The sequence below is a fragment of the Rhineura floridana genome, chromosome 5 (genome assembly GCF_030035675.1).
Source record: "Rhineura floridana isolate rRhiFlo1 chromosome 5, rRhiFlo1.hap2, whole genome shotgun sequence".
NCBI lineage: Eukaryota > Metazoa > Chordata > Lepidosauria > Squamata > Rhineuridae > Rhineura > Rhineura floridana.
The window spans coordinates 99,477,283-99,498,292 of NC_084484.1; the positions used below are offsets into that span (position 1 = coordinate 99,477,283).

The following is a 21,010-nucleotide window of genomic DNA, read 5'->3' on the forward strand; positions in this document are numbered from 1 at the left end:
TCTATTTTGGTTAATGGCTGTGCCAAGGTATTGATAATCCTTGACAAATTCAATGTCCTCATTGTCAACTTTAAAGTTACATAAATCTTCTGTTGTCATTACTTTAGTCTTTTTGACATTCAGCTGTAGTCCTGCTTTTGTGCTTCCCTCTTTAACTTTCATCAGCATTCATTTTAAATCATTACTGGTTTCTGCTAGTAGTATGGTATCGTCTGCATATCTTAAATTATTGATATTTCTCCCTCCATTTTCCACACCTCCTTCATCTTGGTCCAATCCTGCTTTCCGTATGATATGTTCTGCGTATAGATTAAATATAGAGGGTGACAAAATACAGCCCTGTCTTACACCCTTTCCAATGGGGAACCAATTGGTTTCTCCATATTCTGTCCTTACAGTAGCCTCTTGTCCAGAGTATAGGTTGCACATCAGGACGATCAGATGCTGTTGCACCCCCATTTCTTTTAAAGCATTCCATAGTTTTTCATGATCTACACAGTCAAAGGCTTGGCTGTAATCTATAAAGCACAGGGTGATTTTCTTCTGAAATTCCTTGGCCCGTTCCATTATCCAACGTATGTTTGCAATATGATCTCTGGTGCCTCTTCCCTTTCTAAATCCAGCTTGGATGTCTGGCATTTCTCGCTCCATATATGGTAAGAGCCTTTGTTGTAGAATCTTGAGCATTACTTTATTTGCATGGGATATTAAGGCAAGAGTTCGATAATTACTGCATTCCCTGGGATCCCCTTTCTTTGGAATTGGGATGTACATAGAACACTTCCAGTCTGTAGGCCATTGGTTAGTTTTTCATATTTCTTGACAGATTGTAGTCAAAATTTAGACAGATTCAGTCTCAGTAGCTTGTAGCAACTCTATTGGTATGCCATCTATTCCTGGTCATTTGTTTCTTCCAAGAATTTTAAGAGCAGCTTTCACCTCACATTCTAGAATTTCTGGTTCTTCATCATACGGTTCCTCCATGAATGAGTCTGTCATCCTAGCATCGCTTTTATGGAGTTCTTCAGTGTATTGCTTCGACCTTTGTTTTATTTCATCTCGGTCAGTCAGTGTGTTCCCCTGTTGATGATTCAACATCCCTACTCTTCGTTTAAATTTCCCTCTCATTTCTCTAATCTTTTGGAATAGGGCTCTTGTTCTACCCTTTTTGTTGTCCTCTTCTATTTCTATACAATAACTATTGTAATAGTTCTCTTTGTCCCTACGTACTAGTCGCTGTATTGTTGCATTTAGGGTTCTGACCGTATTTCTATCTCATTTTGCTTTCGCTTTCCTTCTCTCTTTAACCATTTTAAGAGTTTCTTCAGTCATCCATTGAGGTCTTTCTCTCTTTTTAATTAGTGGTATTGTCTTTATGCATTCTTCCCTGATAACATCTCTGACTTCACTCCATTGTTCTTCTGGTTCTCTGTCAACTAGATTTAAAGCCTCAAACCTGTTCCTTATTTGATCTTTATATGCTTCTGGGATGTTATTTAAATTGTATTTTGGCATTATGATTGCTTTGTTGTTCTTCTTTAGCTTTACTCTGATATTCGATACGACCAGTTCATGATCTGTACCGCAGTCTGCTCCTGGTCTTGTTTTGCAGAAAGTATGGAACTTCTCCATCTTCTGCTACTAATTATATAATCAATTTGATTCCTATATTGACCATTTGGTGATGTCCACGTGTCTTTTTGGTTGCTCAAAAAAAGTGTGTGCAAGAAACAAATTATTGGCTTCACAGAATTCAATTACCGTATATTCCGGCGTATAAGACGACTTTTTAACCCCGGAAAATCTTCTCCAAAGTCGGGTGTCGTCTTATATGCCGGGTGTCGTCTTATATGCCGGAATATACGGGTACTTCGCCAACTGAGGCATTGCTGTCTTCTACAAGAAACAAAAGTGGGCGGGCTGAGGAAGGGCTCCCAAACTGACCCCGGAGACGCTTGGCGGGCACGTGAGTCTAAAACATTAAGTCTACGGCCGCAAACGCCGCCGGAGTATCGCCGCGTCTTACACCCTACGGGTGGCGCAGTGGTCCAAACACAACTAAGGGAGGAAGAAGCCAGCCAAGGAAGGAAGGAAAGGAAGGAGCGGAAGTGGTTTGCGTGCCTGCACGTAGGAGGCGGGGGGGCAGCTTGCGGCTGCCTGTGGTAGGGAGTTAAAAAAAAAAAAACCAACCACAAACCGGCTCGCCGTTGTGAGGGAAAAAAGCACCGGGTGCCTTGGGCAGCGGTGGCGGAGCCTTCTCCTCCTCCCCGCTTCGGCCATGAGCGTCGCAGCACGGGTTTCTCCCGCGCTGCCGCCGCCGGGGCCTCCGCCCCCCGCCGCCGCTGCCTCCGCTGCGCTGCCCGCCGGCACGGGCTCCGCCGCCACTGCTGCCACCTCTGAGAGCTTCGAGGAGGAGGAGGAGCTGGACAGCCCCGCTGACAAAGAGGATGGAGAGCGCAGCGGCCGCACGCGGGATTCCGACGAAGGTGAGGCTTTCTCCTTGTCTCTTTCTCGCCGATGACCGGTGGCCCCGATCCGGTGTTACGCCGGCCTTCTCGGGCCAAGTTCTACCGGGCTTGCTGCCCGAGTCAGTGTGCCTGCGGGGGTGCCGTTCGGCCCTGCTTCGTCCTGACTCGAGAGTAGCCCCATGGAAACAAGTAGAGGTAGCTGGCTTAGTTGCACCAATTTCAGTGGGTCTCATCTGAGTAGCGTCGGATGCAGCCCTAAGCACCGCCCGGTACCACTGGGTTTACTCTTGAGTCAGTGCGCACATAGGATTTTATCCAGTGTTAGTTCTACCCAGAGCAGACCCACTGAAACCAATGGGGCCTGTCTAACTGAGGCCCTTCAGTTGGTTTATGCCAAGTAAGGGCCGAACCCAGGAAAATCTTCTCAAAAGTTGGGGGTCGTCTTATACGCCCAGTCGTCTTATACGCTGGAATATACGGTAAGTCTTTCTCCTGCCTCATTTCTGTCACCTAAGCCCCATTTCCCCACAATTCCTAGTTCTTCTCTGTTCCTTACTCTTGCATTGCAGTCCCCCAGGATTATCAGCACATTTTGTTTTGGTGTATGATCAGTTTCTTCCTGTACTTCTGCACAAAATATCTCCAATTCTTCTTCTGTGTTTGCTGTTGGAGCGTAGACTTGGATGATGGTTATGTTAATAGGTTTCCCATTTAATCTCAGTGATATCACTCGCTCAGACCTTGCGTTGTAGCTCCTAATTGCTTTTGCTACATCACTGCTCACTATTAAAGCAACCCCATTTCTTCTTAATTTCCCATTTCCTGCATAAAATATTTTGTAGTTGCCTGATTGAAAATGTCCCATTCCCATCCATTTTAATTCACTCACACCAAGTATTGTAATGTTGACGCGTTCCACTTCTTGCTTGACAATTTCTAACTTTCCCTGGTTCATGCTTCTCACATTCCATGTTCCTGTTGTGTGTGTCGTACAACTCCGGACTCTCCTTTCGCATCTGTGCGCATCAGCCTCTGGGCTTCCTTTCGGCTTTGACCCAGCTGTGTCATTAGTCACAGCGCTACTCGTACTTGTCCTTTGTTCAGTGAGTGCCTTCTGACCTGGGGGTCTCATCTTCCAGCACTATCTCATGTTGCATTTTGGATGTTCTGTTCATAGGGTTTTCATCCTAAGAGATATTCAGAGGTGGTTTACCATTGCCTTCCTCTGAGTTTGGATGCATCTTAATCTGGTGTCTCAGCTTTGACCATTACGCCTTGGGTGCCCCTGCTAGAAGTGTAGCCTCTTGGTCTAGACTCCTGACATTGCTCTGAGCTTCTTCAACATTCTCAAACTCCCTCACCACATCAAGGTGTGCATCCTAGGAAGTGCCCTTATGTAGGAACCTCTACCTTAGCTTGGATGGCTCTGTTTAGCTTCCAAAGTGATACCAAACATCACTTCCGGGAAGGGTGATTTCGCTTGTGCCTGCTTTTGAGACGGGCTCCCGCCTCAAAAGAAGCTTATTCAGATATAAATCAGTCAGAACATTTTTTTTTGACTGATAAAATTTCTCCCGGGCAGGGAGAAACGTAGAGATCAACCTCAAAAGCCTGTTTTTGCTGGGAGGACTGGATTTCATTAATTTATGACAAAAGGTCCAGCCAACAATGCCGGACGGACTTCCGAACATGCTCTATCTGTTTTAAGTGATACGTTTATCTTTTCTTCAAAGAGAAAACAGACTAACAGGCAAGCACCCTTCTTTCTATTATTTTTCTTACTTGGTTTAAATTGTTGCAGCAAAAGGAGATTTGTCAGATTGATCGGCTTTGAAGAACTTCTGGTGAGCTATAACTCTTCTCTGTTATTCACGAAATTAACTGCTTATCTCTGTTTCTGTTGCAAAAAGCTGTCCTGGAAGTGCATTCTAAAGATAATAAACAGAAGAGGGATTTCTATTCCGAGGAATGTTATATTGTCTGGGACTATTCTCTTTTTGGTCTATTTTATTTTGACGAATCTGCTTCTTCACGACGCCACTAACTGTTTTGATGCTGGGAACTAAATTTGTTTTGTATTCTTGAACATAGAGAGATAAGGCAGGCTGCTCTGTTTATACTGTGATGTCATCAAGCCTGGAATATTAACTCAATTGTTGCTGAAATAAGAAGTGGTTCTTCTTTATTTTTGTTTTGCTTTGTTTTCGTGGTTTTAAAAATGGCAACTAAGAAAGTGGCTGAGAATCTGGAAGTAATTATGTTTCAGAAAATAATGGATGAGATTGAGATAACGAAACAAACCCTGCGACAGGGTAGTAAGGAGCTGAAAATTGAACTGAGCAAAATGACGCAGGAGTTTAAAGGAATAGGGGATCCTGTGAGAGAGGAGAATGAGATCAGAGATGAGAAAAGAATAAATAAAGGGAAGATACAAGCCCTGGAGATTGGAACAAATGTGGAATTGGAAAAAGATCTGGAGTTTATGGATATTAGAAATAAAATCTACTGTTTGGAATTTAACGTTATCTCTGAAGAAATTAATGAAGATATTAGAGATAAAGTTATCAATGGCTTGGATAATCTTCTGGACTGGAATGACGTGATGGAGTTTGATATAGTGAAAATCTATGGAATTAACTGCAGCCATGTGACAATGGAAAAACTTTCAAGAGATGAGCCAGTGCATTTTGTAAAAAAGAAGAACAGAGATATGACTTTACAACAGCATTTCAGCAACTTATTCAGAATGGCTGGCAAGAAAATATTTGGGATAGAGGAAATTCCCATCAGACTCTTATTATATGACTATGGCTATGACAGCAAGATTATTATGGAATACTGATAATGGAAGATTGGACATTGAAATTACTGGACTTAACAGGACTATTGAAGATGGAAGATGAAATTAATAGGGATAATGGAATAATGGCTATTGAAATTATTGGACCTAACAGATTTTGATGAGATGGATTAATCGAAATGTTTATTTTGACTATGGTTATGACAATAAGATTATTATTATTATTAATGAGATGGATTAATCGATATGTTTATTTGGAGAAAAATTGATAGATATATTTCTTAAAGAACTGAAACCTCTCTTTGACTTTTTGTGGAAAGAATAAAGTAATGTTTATGACATTTGATGATTAATTAAGATAACTACTGGAGGAAAGTGATTTTATAATATAGTTTAAGAGACAGGATTGTTATATATTGTAGACTTATAACTGATTTGATTGGTGACAAATGGGAAGTCAACATTTTATTTTTTTGTTTAATCATTTTTGTTTTGTTTTGTTTTTTTGTCTTTGAATGTTTTATGACTTTGTTTTGTATGTTTTATGAAAATTTGAATAAAAATTATTGTAAAAAAAAAAACAAAGTGATACCAAACATGGATGGCTGAGCATAACAGAATGATGCAGCAAAACCTTGCAGTGCATCCTCCTTCCTAACGCTGTTTGAGTTCCAGCCAATCATTTATTCTAGACATAACATTCCCCTCCACATATACCATTTGTTTTCTATCACTCTACGTTCAAGTGGCTACTGAGCATGTTCAGTTATTTTTGGGAGGGGGGAGTTTGCTCCCTTGGATATTTTAATAATAATAATAATAATAATAATAATTTAATTTTTAGGCCGCCTATCTGGCCGAAGCCACTCTAAATTCTTTAATTTATTTATTTCTGCAAACTTTGGAGTTCCGAGCCTGCCAAGCCCTCCCTCTTGGCTACAATTCTGTTGGCACCCACTATCTAAGTTTGTGATTAAGAGACATAAGAGAAAAGTTAAAAGTATGAGGAAATGTGGAAGATGAGGTAGCATGCTCTGGAATCTCACTTTTAAAAGTTTTAATCAGATTTTTTAAAAAACTATTTAAATACTGTTTAAAAATGACAATAGGGGGTGGAGATCTTAAATAGTACAAAGACTGCAGAGTCAAGCCAATGACCTGCAGTTATAATCAATACAGAACTGCCTTACTCCTTATGTGCTCACTCCAGCACTTCAATCTGCACACAGGCACTGCTGTGGCATAATACTCATTCCATGCTTGTAAGAAATTGTTCTTTTAGTGTAGATACGAGGACCCTTGCTGTTTATGCTGAATTGTTATCTGGTATATCCACTGGCACATTATGGTTGGGTTTTACAAATAGCAGTTTTCAGTTGGTTCCCTATGATCTACAAATCACATGATCATTCTGACCCCATTGCATTTTGAATCATGAATTCTGCCTAATAAGGTAGAAGTTTCTATAAATCCCAGGTATTGTCGGAAGATAGACAAGGCTACCACCTTTCTAAACTAAGCAGATATTGGAATGGTCAGTGCTTGGATGAGTGATCAGTTGGAAACCACATGCTTGATGCCTTGAGTCCCATAATGGAAGAATGTTAGAATATAAATGTAAGAAAATAAACGAAGGAGGCTTGCACTTATTTAAAAAAGAGGCATAGAATTCTGCTAAACAAAAAAAGCTTCCAGTAGCTGAAAATAAACTTACATTGTCTATTTCAGTTCCAATTTTCAATATGCCATTGATGAAACGTGGAACATCCTGGGGAGAAGAGAAGAAATGAGGAAAAATAGCAAAACTTGACAGCACTGACATGCATTCATTTTCTAACAACATGCTTTGCCTATGGACTTACACCATGGCAGGACCTTCATAACCCAATTTTGATTGCATACAAATAGCTTCAGTGATGTTTGTTACAAACAATACCACAACATCACGAATACTAAAATATTACATTCAGCTTTCTCTTCTCTTACCCTTTAAAAAAATTATATTCATCTACTGCTGGATTATACCAGATAGCAGCAAAGGTTTCAAAAGATACTAAACAATTCAAGATATATTCTAAGTAGATTTTATACTACATCATGTCCATGATCCGAAGGGCCTTTCTAACTTAAACTGAGATATGAGAGTCAGGCTGCAAACCTAACCACACTTATCTGGGAATGAAATGGAAATAGACTGCCTTCAAGTCGATCCTGACTTATGGCTACCCTATGAATAGGGTTTTCATGGTAGGAGGTATTCAGAGGGGGTTTACCATTGCCTCCCCGAGGCTAGTCCTCCCCAGCTGCCTAGGGCTTGATCAGCTTGCCACAGCTGCAAAAGCCAGCCCCTTCCTTGTCTGCAACTGCCAGCTGTGGGGCAACTGGGCTCCTTGGGACTATGCAGCTTGCCCACGACTGCACAGGTGGCAGGGCACATAACCCCTAAGCCACTCACTGTGGGGGTGATCTTTAGCTGGCCCTTTACACCCAGGAGACACGAGCAGGGATTTGAACTCACAGACTCTGGACTCCCAGCCAGTAAGCCCCACTGAATTCAATAGGACTTATTTCTGAGTAGACATGGCTAGATTGCAGCCTAAATAAAGTTAAATACATCAACAAAAATTCTATCCAACCAGTATTTATGTTACCTTTCAAATGCAAATACAGCATTAACATTTCAGATAACTTAAAAGAAAAACAAGAATAACTTACTGCAAACTTTTTGGCTATATCAGTAACATCTTCTAAAGTCTCAATTTCATACAGTCTCTCCAAATTTAGCTCACCGACTTCACAATCACTTAAATTCAAGCAGATTAATGTTAAATGACATCCTCTAATACTATTTAAGAAAGACCAAAATAAACAAGACTCTTAGAACTATGCACAGATCTTAAAACAGCAGATTATGACAAATACCTCATTTTGTATTGTATGTGTGCCAGAAGCTACAGGCATTCATTTCATTTAAACATTAATAGTCAACTAATAGCATGCTACTAAGCATATCTATTCAGTAGTAATTCCAACTGAGGGTTTACTCTGAATAATTTAAAAAACAAAAGTAGCCATGTTGGTCTATATGAAAAAAAACCCCTCCAAAATCCAGTTGGGCCATACCTTTGATGGAACCAACCAAAATGTCACAGAAGGATGACATAGTTTCAAGTTCTCCAAAACTCTTCACCAGGCAAGATGCTACACACAGTAGGGATGAGGGGAAGTAGAAGTAATTTGTTCTAGTTCTTTTATTGTTATTTTCTCATGACTCATTACAAAAATGAATATTTCTTACTATTTTGAGAACCTCTCTCTGTCATGCATACACATGCAAAACATACACAAATCTTCTATATTTAAGCATTCAAACAAGAGTGCAAAGTAAGCATTCAATGAATTTTTAAAAAAAAGCCTGTTTACCTGTAATCATAACATTTCTTTGTGTGGTTACATCCAGGAGCAAATAAAAATGGCCAAAAGGTATATATTTTAATCACATCACAATATTTGTGCAGCTCAGGAATTGGTTTACTACACCATATTTTACAGATTTCACCTACAGAACAAAAGGGAAGAAAGATAATTATCCAAAACAAAGCTCTAATAAGCCCTACAGTTCTGAAAATCTGCACCACTGCTGTGAAGCACAGCACAGCAAAGTACAGGACAGGGCCATTAAAACAACTCTTCACTCTGTACAGTCTGTCTAATTTGCATTGTTAGTTTATATACCTGGTTTGTATTTCTTTGTAGAACAGCTTCCAAATTTTTCCCGAACCTACAAAACAACATGGATATTTACAATTACTGTGCTGAAGGGAAATAAGGTTACACAAAAGTTTAAAACAGCCCACATTTAAGCAATAGTGATCCAAGAACAGATTCTGAATGCAACTCAAAGCAGTAGCAAAAAGTTAGCATGTACTAAAACATGCTTTCTTTTTGCAGAGCATCCACCTATCAACAAGTTTATCAATGCAAACTAATAGGAGGGTGCTTGCTCTGAAAAGCTTGTTATATGTTACACAGGCAAACTGAGCTTTGCTTTCATTGCTGGAACTGAAGGACTTTGTTTGGTACTGGAGAAGGATGCGAAAGAATTTCTCACTCAGCACAAGGAAGATGAATCAGCTGTCTCTGGCAGAACAGTTCCAAGGATTTGCTGTATAAAATACTCCTTGAAATGTATAGTATAGGATGGGACAGGTGGAGGGCAATAACAAGAGAGGAGAGAATTTCAACGACAGAAACTAGGTGACGTTGTACTTCAAACTATTTAATATGGAAACCCTCCTGTCACAGAAACAACATAAGTGATATTACCTTGTGCCAGAAATGAACTGATTGAATTGGCCCTGCAGAAGGAGTTTTCTACTCCAAAAGCACTCACCCACAGCATATTATAACTAACTGCTTCCTAGTACCTATTGAAGTCCTCTCTTCACTTGTTTCTACCATGACAGAGACAAGACACCCAAGAGGGCATTACTAACAGCCATCTGCTGCAGTATAAATCCACATTAAAACAAATAATAATAATAATAATAATAGTTATTATTATTATTATTATTATTATTATTTCCATTTATAAACCCATTACTATCTAAAAGATCTCAAAGCGGTTTAAAATAGAATACACAAGGTAGAATAAAAACATATCAAATTAATTTACAAAGCAAAATACATAAACAATATCCATATACATAACACAGTATAAAAGTCATATGGAGCACATGTAGTTTAGCCAGCTTGGGGGAGGGGTGCTGTGGTCTCATCAAGGATGAACATAAAGAGTTTTTGCATGATAAGCACATACAAAATTGCTACAGGCTGATTTTTGTGTTCTCTGGAAGCGCTTGCTTGTTAACCCTGGACTACTTGTTTGTTCAGTCCTGGCAGAGATTCTGGAAATAAGTGCCTTTCATCTGTAGTCCCAAACCTGTTCCTTTTCTTCTGATATACAAACAAAAGATGTGCACATCTTCAATAGACAATATTAAATTCACCTGATTCTATGCTACTCTCTCTGTGCACCACAGCTAGCAAGTGTTAGCAGGCAGCAAGAAAATCAAGCACAGCTTACCACTTCACAACATGGTCTAATATAAGCACCACATAATGTGATATGATCGACAAAATCCGGATCAAATTTAGGATTTTCCATACTGCATGATCCTGAAAAAACAATGAGGAAACAATTAAATTAGCATAAACACTTGGAAATATTGGCTATCCCTGAAGATTTTAATAGAGGTTTAAAGAATCACCTTTTTCCTGCAACAACAACAAAAAAGATCACAATAAAAAGGATATAACAATTGAAACTATTTGATTCAGCTCTTGGACAAACAGGTCTAAATATTGGGTTGTATCCACACTACACCAGCAGACTTCCACTTGTGCAATAGAACTTCCACTTCCTGTCCTTCCCCTATCCCCCACGTTTGCTCTGGAGAGTTTTGCAAAAGTTCATCCAGCATGTGATTTGATGGTACACTGTGTAACTTGTGTTTAGCATCTTTTTCAGACAGTGAGGATCATACATGCTAATTGCACAAATGTCAATCCATAAAACTATCAGCCTGCATAAGAAAAATATTCTCAGTCACACTTTCTTCACCAACATTCATCATTTTATTAAATTTTCATACTCTAGTAGCTTAAGGCCAGAGGCCTGTATGAAAGAACATTCAGAACTGTCATTCCAGAAACAGCTATGAAAGACAGGAACAGTTCTCTGAAAAGGTGCACCTCAAATCACTAGCAAAACCAGTGAATCAGACTTAAATGCTGACAAAGTGCTTAACTTGCATTCCAAATTTATTTCCAGTTCTGCCAATATAGCTACTAGCATATGCAATAGGCACTCTTTACTTTACAAAGGCTCTATTCTTTCAATGGTATCAGAGATGGAAAGAACACTTAAGAAGAAAGTTTTGTATTCCATTACTAGGATTGATTTAATAAAACTTTCTTTAAAACAAATCAAAACCATTCATATGGGAGGTACAACATGCCCCCACAGAAAGTCCAGAGTTTGTAATCAAAATAACAGTCAAGAAAATATCAACTACCTTGTATTCAGATTGTAAGCTTTTTAGGGCAGTGACTTGCCTTTTTCAGATCAACATGTACACTGATGGCCTATGTACAATCATAATAATATCAGTAAAACTATATCAATATTAGCTTTTTTTTATTTCAAAAGGGTGTTATACTGTAACTTGATAGCTCACACTTCCAGCATTTTAAACCTGTGTTGTCAGTTATACTTTAAAAAAAAAAACAGTATTGCCTCTGTGACTTTTGTTGTGTTGGATAAGTTATCAAAACTTTAATCTGAAAAGCTTTAAATCTTTGAACTCCTCTCTGATTAATGAATCATTGTGAAGCTGAGAACTGTGATCACAATATGTCTGCTTTCTGTATCACCAGAAACAACCTTTTGTTGTTTTTGCTACAACAAACTACCCAGCTGGAAGGAAGTGGCCTTCAAGATAATGTGTTCAAACTGAACCACCGAGGAAACAATTCTAATCAACAAATGGACTTGCTCATTAAGTACACCTTATCTTGCCTTCACAGCTGGGCAATAGCTGCTTCAAATTACAAATGCAGCAAATAAGCTTTTCAGTTCTCCAAGAAACATTTTTGGACTAGATGTTAAACAAAAACAATAAAACAGGGAGTGGGGGAAAAAAACTTCAGGCATAAGAAAGTCTTCAAAGGTTTCTCCAACTTCCTGCTACCTCCCCCCTCTTTTTAACATCCAGCCTTAAGACAACTTCTGAAGAACCTAAAAGCTTGCTCACTACTTTGAAACATTTTAGATGGCCCTAAATAACTCTAATGTTACTTTTGGATTTTGTCTAAGGAAAAAATGCAACTATCTGCAATTTTTGTGTTAGAACCAAGAGGAGAGTCTAAATTGGGGCAGACAACTCAAATAACTTCTGAAGGCCACTTTTTTGTTTTTATTACCTAAGGAGTACCAAATTCTATGCCAAATTAGCCATAGAAAAGAATTTGACACATTTTATTCCATATGTTAACCCACCTAGTCTTATCCAGGTTTAGGTGTTCAGTCTGTTCTAGTAGCGCAGTCTCTCACACACAGACCAGGTTTGGGGCTTGGAGGTGCTTCTGGATCTAGCAACTGTGTTAAAACTCAGGTTGCAGAGACATCCAGGTGAACCATTTACTATCTCAGGCTGATGCACCCTGGCCAAAATCATGCATGCACTGGTAACAGCCAGGTTAGCCCACTGGGGCATGTTCTACATAGGGTTGCTTCTGAAAAGTACTTGGAAGCTTCAACAGGTTCAAAATGCATCAATGAGGATTGTACCTGGAACTAGCCACACAGAGTGCATAACACCAATAATGCACCAACTGTGCTGGCTCCTTAAGTGCTTCTAGACCCAATTCAAAGTGCTGGTATCAGTCTTGTAAAGCCCAATATTTCAAAAACCACTTTCTCCCACAGGAGACTATCAGCTCTCTTAGCTTGTAAGCTGAGGCATTACCAGATATTGATAACTCCCCTCGCTGGTGAGAGGCAAGCACTCCCCCACCTCTGTGGTGAACATCCTCCTTCACCTGAGTTCTTAATTTCAATGTAAGGGTAGTGAAGAAGCTGTGTCCCTGCAAAAGGCATTCATGCTCAGAACCATTCACCTGGAATTTTATAGGTAAATACATGGGAACAGCAAGGTCTCAGCAGACCTTTTCTGAGGCTTGCCTGATAAGAGAAACACAGCAAGAGACTTTGGTTGTTTGTATGGAGGATTAACTCAGAAGGTGGAAGGGGGGATGTCAGAGTTCATTCTTGTAATCTGGCATTAAAGCAGAGAGAAGAGACAATATGTGCAAAAATCCTAAGAGCAGTTCTCTCTCTGGGTTTTTAGAACTTGTTTTCTTATAAAAGCTGGTCAAGACACAGGTTTGGAGAAGATGGAAAGGGGTGCAGAAATTAGTACTGAACCATGGTTCCTATGCAAGAATTGTAGGTTGTAATCAGGGCTGTGGAGTCGGAGTCGTGGAGTCGGAGTCAGAAGCAATTTTGGGTGGAGTCGGAAGAAATGTACCAACTCCAGCTTCAAAATAAAAACTTATAATATTATAACAATTCCCACCATTGTCAGACCCAAGAGCTCTGGCAATGGTGGGCCTTTGCAGTCATGCTGGGGAAGACCTGGCATGGCTTCAACGCCCCTCCCCTTTTGGGCGTGGCATGGCCACACATGCCTGTCACACAGGGGGTGGTGCAGGGTGGCTATTTAAGCCCTGCTCCACCTCCACTCGGCCTATTTCTGGCCTGATGCGACAACGGAGCACGTTAGGCGCTTTGGGCCTTAGCTGGTTATCTGTTTCAGTGGCACACAAGGCAGGAGAGAGAGGACCTGGTGGGTCAGCTTCTCAGGATTAGAGCGTGAGAGAGAGGCTTGGAGCGGTTGAGGCAAGGGGCCTGCAAGGTTTGGAGTGTGGGCAGAGAGTGTCTCTGCTAGGCCTGGCAGGCCTGCTTCACTTAGCAGCCTCCTGTGCAGTCTGGCTGGCCTGTTAAGGGCCTGGAGGAGGGCTGGCATTGCAAGTTTTGGAGTCGGGGCAGGGAGAGTCTCTGCTAGGCCTGACAGGCCTGCTTCATTTGAGGCCTCCTGGGTGGCTTGTTAAGGGCCTGGAGGACTGGAATTATTTGGGGCCTACAGTTAGTGTTGGAGCATGGGTGGTAGTTTGGGGCCGTGTGATTGGGTCTTTCTTTGCCTTGTGGCCATTTTGGCAGACCTTCTGTGAGGCAGCCATTTTGGGAAGGTTGTCATAGGAAGGTTGTCATTTTGGGGCTTTGAGTTTATTTTTCAGGATAACTGGTGTGCAAAGGCATAGCCAGAGGAATGAGCTGAGGCTGTTGGGCTTTCATGGGCTTTGGGTAAATATATCATTTTATACCTATATTTTATACTTTTTTATTTTTCAGGAACAATATTTGTAATTCTGATTCACAAATTTTTAAAAATATAAATTCACAATGTCAAAGAAGCTTCCCATGAAGTGAGCTGTATTTGAGCATTTCACCATAACTCAGGATGGAAAACATTTTGTGTGTCAGTGTATGACAAAAGACCAAGTTGAAGACAAATGGTGTGATGCCAAGAACAGCACATATTCAGGCAGCGATAAACATGCTCCTACGAGAGCTTCCAATTTAAAAAGACATTTACAGCGCTTTCATCCAGAAGTATTCAAAGTTGTGAATGAGAAAGATAACAGCAAAAGCCAGGAACTAATACCCAGCACTTCCAGCCAAGCAAAGGATCAGAAAACTTCTTAGACATCAGTTACAAGATATTTTGTCAGTGACAAAGTTACTGTAACAATGACGGCAGATACATTCAAAAAACATATCATAGAACTTGTTGCAAAGGATGGTGTGCCTTTATCATTATTTTCACGACCGGCTTTTATAGGTCTGAATGGAGAAATGGCCCACAAACTTGGTGTTTCTCTGGAAAGAGATAGTATTAGAAACATAGTGATTGAAGAAGCCCTTAACCAAAAAGAAGAACATAAAAAAACTCTCAGGGGATGCTTTGTATTTCTTAAAATGGATGCCTGCACATGCCACAGAGTGAACTATTTTGCCATCAATGTCCGATTTGCTTGTGACAAGAATGAAATAGTTACCAAGACACTGGCAGTAAAAGACATGGAAGCTCATCACACCAGCGAGTTTCTCCAGGTCCTAGTGGAAAAGGTTCTGCAAGATTATGAACTTAAAAAAGAACAAGTTCTTTGTATTGTAACTGATAATGCTTCAAACATGTTAAGTACAATTAAACTAATGAATGCAGATAATGAAGGTGACCAACAGCTAGAAGAACACTTCAAAGATATAGGAATGTTTGAAATTGAAGAGCACGCTCCTGCAACTGAGGAACAAACTGAAGTTGCTACAGAACAACAACAAAATGATGATCCTTTAGATGATCTTGTTGAAGCTGCCTCAAAACTGTCCCGAATTCATCACATGCGCTGTGTTGTGCACACACAGCAGCTGGCAATAAAAGACAGTCTGAAAGAAGGACATGCTGCTGCTCTGATTGGCAAGGTGAGGAAATTAGTTACTGCTGCCAGAACACCTAAAGTTGATTCCATTTTGAAGAGACACACTGGAAAAGGGGCAATTATAGATCAAGCCATACACTGGGGCAGTACCTACTTAATGATTCAGCGCTTGCTTGACCTGAAACTCTTTCTTGTGGACATGGCCAACCCTCAAGTGACGCTAAGCGAAGGTCAGTGGACACAGGTGACAGAATTGGAAGAGTTGCTTCATCATCCATTTACAGTGACTAAAAAATTACAAGCTGAGGACTTAACTCCAGACATTTTCTTGAAGGAGTGGAAGAACCTGATGTTTCGCCTGTCCCAAAGAGGAGGGTTAATTGCAGATGGCATTGCTGCTTCAATGAAACGAAGAGAGGCACTATTATTACAAAACAAGATTATTTTGGCAGCTGTTTATGTAGACCCAATGCACCGGATTCTGCTGGATGATGAACAGCTGACTAAAGGGAAAGATGCTCTGTGAGGTAGCAGTTAGGATGACTGGGTTACAGAAATGTCAGGAGGAGGAAGAAGTTAGTGTTGCCATGTCTTCAGCCTCATCAAATGAGGATAAATTTGATTTTGAAAAATATCTGGATCACAAGGAGTGTGCAAAGCGTCGCCGCATAGAAAAGGATTCCCCTGAACCCATGTAGAACAAACTGAGTAAATTTCAGCAAAATTTCTCACTTGCACTAAAAGAAGTAAAAAATTTGATCATTCATCAAAACTAACAGTGCAAGAAGCCATTCCCTTATATCCTGAAATTGTCAGAGATGTTGCCCTGGTGGTTACTGCTTTGCCACCGACCCAAGTTAGTGTTGAGAGGTTGTTCTCTGCTCTTAGAATAATTAGATCAGATTTGAGGGCATCCATGAAGGAGGATCTGATTGAGGCGATTCTTTTTCTGAGGACAAATTCTTCATAGATTTATTAAAAATATTAAGTGTGTAACAGTGTCTTGTATGTTTTCATCTGACAGCATTTTTTTGTTCAGATTCTTTGCTCAAATAAATAATTTTGTCGTCTATTAGACCTAATTCTGTAGTACATATGTTTATTAAAGAAATTATAGGAAAGCATTTGTTAATATAATTATAAAAAGTTTGTAAGAGGACAGCTTATGTATTATGTTCTGTTAGTCATAATTTTATATATTCTTTAGTTTTAAGGTATATCCTATGTTTCTGTTAAAAACCTTTTTTAAAAATTATTAAATGCATAGTTTGTTGCATTCACTTTCATAGGAATTTAGGAAAGTTTTCTTGTTCAGAAATTTTAATTGAATAAATATATTTTATGTTCTATCAATCTAGCCTGATGATTCACGTGGTGGTGATGAAATGCCTTGTGCTACCATTTTACTACAGTAAATTTGTTATTACTAGTTAATATACATTTGCCATTTATGGAGGAGTTGGAGTCGGACAGTAGAAAAATAGAGGAGTCGGAGTCAAAGGTTTGGTGTACCGACTCCACAGCCCTGGTTGTGATACAACTTTCCAAAATAAGTATTGTGTATAGTATACAAAATAAGTATTACGTAGTATAAGCCATGGGACCTCATGGTGAAGCGCAGCTCTTTTAAAACACTGATATTTATTTATCAAGCACCTAGGTGGGACTAGTAATACATTTAAGGTGGAATCCTAAACATCCTGCCATAGAACTAAGGACCACAGAAATGGAGATAGATTGGACTTCACAAAAGGCTGCTAGCCAATAAAGTTTGGGGGTGGTATATAAATGTAATAAATACAATAAATAAATAGACCCTTCCCCAGGCCAGGGGTGGGGAAACTTTTTCAAACCAAGGGCCTCATTCCCTTCTGGACAACCTTTCTGAGGCCACTTGCCAGTGATAAATGGAGCCCAGGGGTAAAATTTGCAGAGTAATGAATGCAAATTTTACCCTTGCAGAGTAGGCTAATTTCAACACATCCCTCTATCCTTCCATCCAAGTAAGCAAGTCATTTTCAGAGTTCAAGCACATAGTTAAGCCAAGCAAGGAGAGTGTGAAGCAAGGCTGGGGAGGAGTATGGCCTGGAAAGAGAGGGTGCAGCCTGGGGAGAGCCCCTTGGGTCAGGTAGAGGGGCCTGGAGGACTGCATTGGATGTTGCAGCTTCTTCCTCTGAGATATCCCTCTGGCCCCTCCCTTACTCCTGGCTTTCTGATGCGGTGGCGCAGGTTTTCTGTGTTTCATTGGGTGGTTAGGAAAGATTAAGTTTTAATGCAATGCAGTGTTTCTGCTCTTACAATTTTATTCTCTTTGCTCTTTGGTTGTTTTATTTTTATTTTTAGGATTGTTTATTTCAGTTGTCATCAACCTTTTTAGACCTGTAGTTACATTTGCAAACCAGAGAAACTGTTGTGGGCAACACATACACTCTGCAAACAAGGATACACTGCAAACAAGGATACACTGCAACCTATTATATTGGCTACAACATAATGCTTATTTCAAGCTGAAATTCAGCAGGGGAAGGGAACCTTGCGCACACCAGGCTGATGACCCTTGGCTTATTCTATTGGCTGTTTTAAATGTATATTTTTGTTTAAAAAAATACCAGAAAAGCTAAAACCCTATCTCCTTTTCTGATCTCTTGTTGTTTCTGTCATTCCCCCCTTGTGCAAGTTATAGCACCTGCAACAGCACACAAGTCTTTCACTTTCCAGAGTTCATATGTTATGGGCCTTTCAGCATATGGTTGTTGTGGTTACGTGCCTTTAAGTCGATCACGAATTATGGCGACCCTATGAATCAGCAACCACCAATAGCATCTGTCATGAACCACTCTGTTCAGAGCTTGTAAATTCAGGTCTGTGGCTTCCTTTATGGAATCAATCCATCTCTTGTTTGGTCTTCCTCTTTTTCTACTTCCTTCTGTTTTTCCCAGCATTATGGTCTTTTCTAGTGAATCATGTCTTCTCTTGATGTGTCCAAAGTATGATAACCTCAGTTTCATCATTTTAGCTTCTAGTGACAGTTCTGGTTTAATTTGTTCTAACACCCAATTGTCTTTTTCGCAGTCCATAGTATGCGCAAAGCTCTCCTCCAACACCACATTTCAAATGAGTTGATTTTTCTCTTATCTGCTTTTTTCACTGTCCAACTTTCACATCCATACATAGAGATCGGGAATACCATGATCTGAATGATTCTGCCTTTAGTGTTCAGTGATACATCTTTGCATTTGAGGACCTTTTCTAGTTCTGTCATAGCTGCCCTCCCCAGTCCTTGCCTTCTTCTGATTTCTTGACTATTCTGCATATTAGCTGGCAGGTATTCAACGGAGTGTACACTTGACAGGAATATGCCATCTTGGTTCTCTGATGCACGTGCCTATAAATATATTCCCAAACATGTATTTGTCTAAATCATACAACATGGTTTTAGGCATACACATAAACTGATTGTAAGGAAGTCTCAGGCTGCAATACCCGCCTGAGTTATATTAATTGAACTCAATGAGACTTACATGATTGCACTGACAGACACTGATCTTGCAAGTCTGACTTGCTAGTTACAGCACATGGAAACTGGTGCCAAATCACCAGATCCCTTTGAATTCACAATACAAAACACTGCAGACATTTTCTATCTCCACTTGATTTGGCTCCCAGAAAGAGGAGAAAAAAAGTATCCAGTTGGTATTAGAGAATTATTTGGCAGGAGGTAACAATCAGCCCACAGGCCATATGCTGTATAGGCCTGTTCTAAATATTTTTTTGAATTAAAATGGCAGGAACTGTACTTTTATTCTACATTTCTTTTTATATTAATATGTTATGCACTGTTTGGGGGGGGGTTGGGTAAAAAGCAGTATATAAACAAATGACTGAAAGGGTTGGGAGAAAAATTGCATATTTGAAAAATTAAACATACCAAAAGAACTCAATCCCATATAAAGTTATACAAAACTGCCTAAACAGATTCTGCCAACCTCAGAGTTAAAAAAAAAAAAAAAAGGCACATCAAAAGTACTTATTTTAAGAGTTTGGCACTAGCTTGTCTCTTGACGGACACACAGATATATAATAGTATTAGAAAGTTCTTGAACTTCCTGAAATGTTTGTTTATAAAAAAACAATCTTAAAATTTGTAGCTTCAGTTATAGCAGTGGTTCCCAACCTAGGGCCGTGACCCCCACGGGGGCCAAGAAATCAGAACTTGGACAAGTTACTTTTTTGAACTACAACTCCCATCAGCCCAATCCAGTGGCCATGTTGGCTGGGGCTGATGGGAGTTGTAGTTTAAAAATGTAACTTTTCCAAGCTCTGCACAAAATAATCCAGAGGGGGCCATGAACAGTAAAGAAATGAATTATTTATTATTATTATTATTTTTTTTAAAAGTCTTCACTCCCTGGATGCTTTCTGCTCCCCACTGCCGATGACACCTCCCCCTTACTCCAAACAAGATGGGAGGACTTTTGTTGAAGAATCAGAGCATCTGCATGCCGAGGGCAAGCATCTGCCTTTAAAACATATGGCAGATGCCGCCAAAGGAGGCTGAGAATGGAGCTTCCAGGAAGAAGAGGGGATTACTATCGCTGACTCCCATCTCCTTGCACTGCCACTGCTGATGATGACTCAGAAGGAGAGGAGAGAGCTGTTCGTGAAGCAGAAAAAAGCAAGGCTACAAGGAAGGGCCGCTTTCCCTCTTACTTCCTGGCAGCCAGCCTGCCTGCCTCTCTTGGCTCCTGCTTCACTACCACCTCCTTTTAAAAATTATTCTTATTTGCGAGGCCGCCCAGATCTTGCCTTCAGCACAGACGGAGCTATGGAGCAGTGAGAAAACTCAGGACTTGCTTGCCCCGCATCTCTGAGGCTAAGTGTGTGTGCCAGCATCCCCCCTTCCATCTACACTCCCACCGTCCCAGTCTGTCTCTCCAAGATGCTGCAGCAGTTGAGGGCTTCCCCCCTCCCACGTGCTCAAATGCATGCACACCTACAGATGCTTGCAGGAGGGGCAGGTGTGTTTGTGTGTGCACATGCGCTGATCTACTCCACTCTCATTCCCCAAGTGCATGCTAACCAAATCATCAGTTCTGATGATCATCCCAAGGCCCAAAAGCACTAACCCGCCTTCTCAATCAATCTACCCTTTTGTCTTCACAGTCTAGCATCCCCACCACTACTACATTGCCGCTTCTTGATTATTATTATTTTAAAAAAGGTTGGCAGTTGGCTGAGGCTGGGGTCCACATACTTCAGCTGAAATGTATTTATTTAATTAATATTGCATTTATATCCCACCTTTCCTCCAAGTTGCTCAAAGTGGTGCACATGGTTCCTCCCCTTTCCATTTTATCCTTACACACCAACCCTGTAAGGAAGGTCAGGCTGGGAGACAGTGTCTGGTCCAAGGTCACCTAGTGGGCTTCCTGGCTGGGTGGAGATTTGAACTTGGGTCTTAATCTAACACTGTAACCCACTGGTATTGGGAGATAGGACTGTACAGACTGTGGGGGTGGGAGGGGGATACCAATTTGATTGGACCTTTGCATTAAGAAAAGAAATTAACACTTCCCTGTGTGCAGGGAGGTTTTTATGGAAAGGGATATTTGGAGATGTATTTTGCCATGCACCATTTTTTAAATCAACACAGTCTAAAATGATAATTAGCGTGAGGGAG

The 21,010-nt window shown here is 40.3% G+C and overlaps 1 protein-coding gene across 1 annotated transcript in view; it reads right to left on the reverse strand.

The window, feature by feature from the left end:
* The window catches only part of TTC3 (tetratricopeptide repeat domain 3), a 111,398-nt gene that overhangs the window by 89,247 nt on the left and 1,141 nt on the right, over nt 1-21,010 (reverse strand). The window contains exons 2-6 of the mRNA XM_061627678.1: nt 10,355-10,446; nt 9,004-9,049; nt 8,692-8,827; nt 7,984-8,071; nt 6,983-7,036 (exon numbers count right to left, since the gene is read on the reverse strand). Coding sequence (XP_061483662.1) covers nt 6,983-7,036; nt 7,984-8,071; nt 8,692-8,827; nt 9,004-9,049; nt 10,355-10,435 — 405 coding nt within the window. The 5' untranslated portion in view covers nt 10,436-10,446. The remainder of the gene's footprint in view (nt 1-6,982; nt 7,037-7,983; nt 8,072-8,691; nt 8,828-9,003; nt 9,050-10,354; nt 10,447-21,010) is intronic.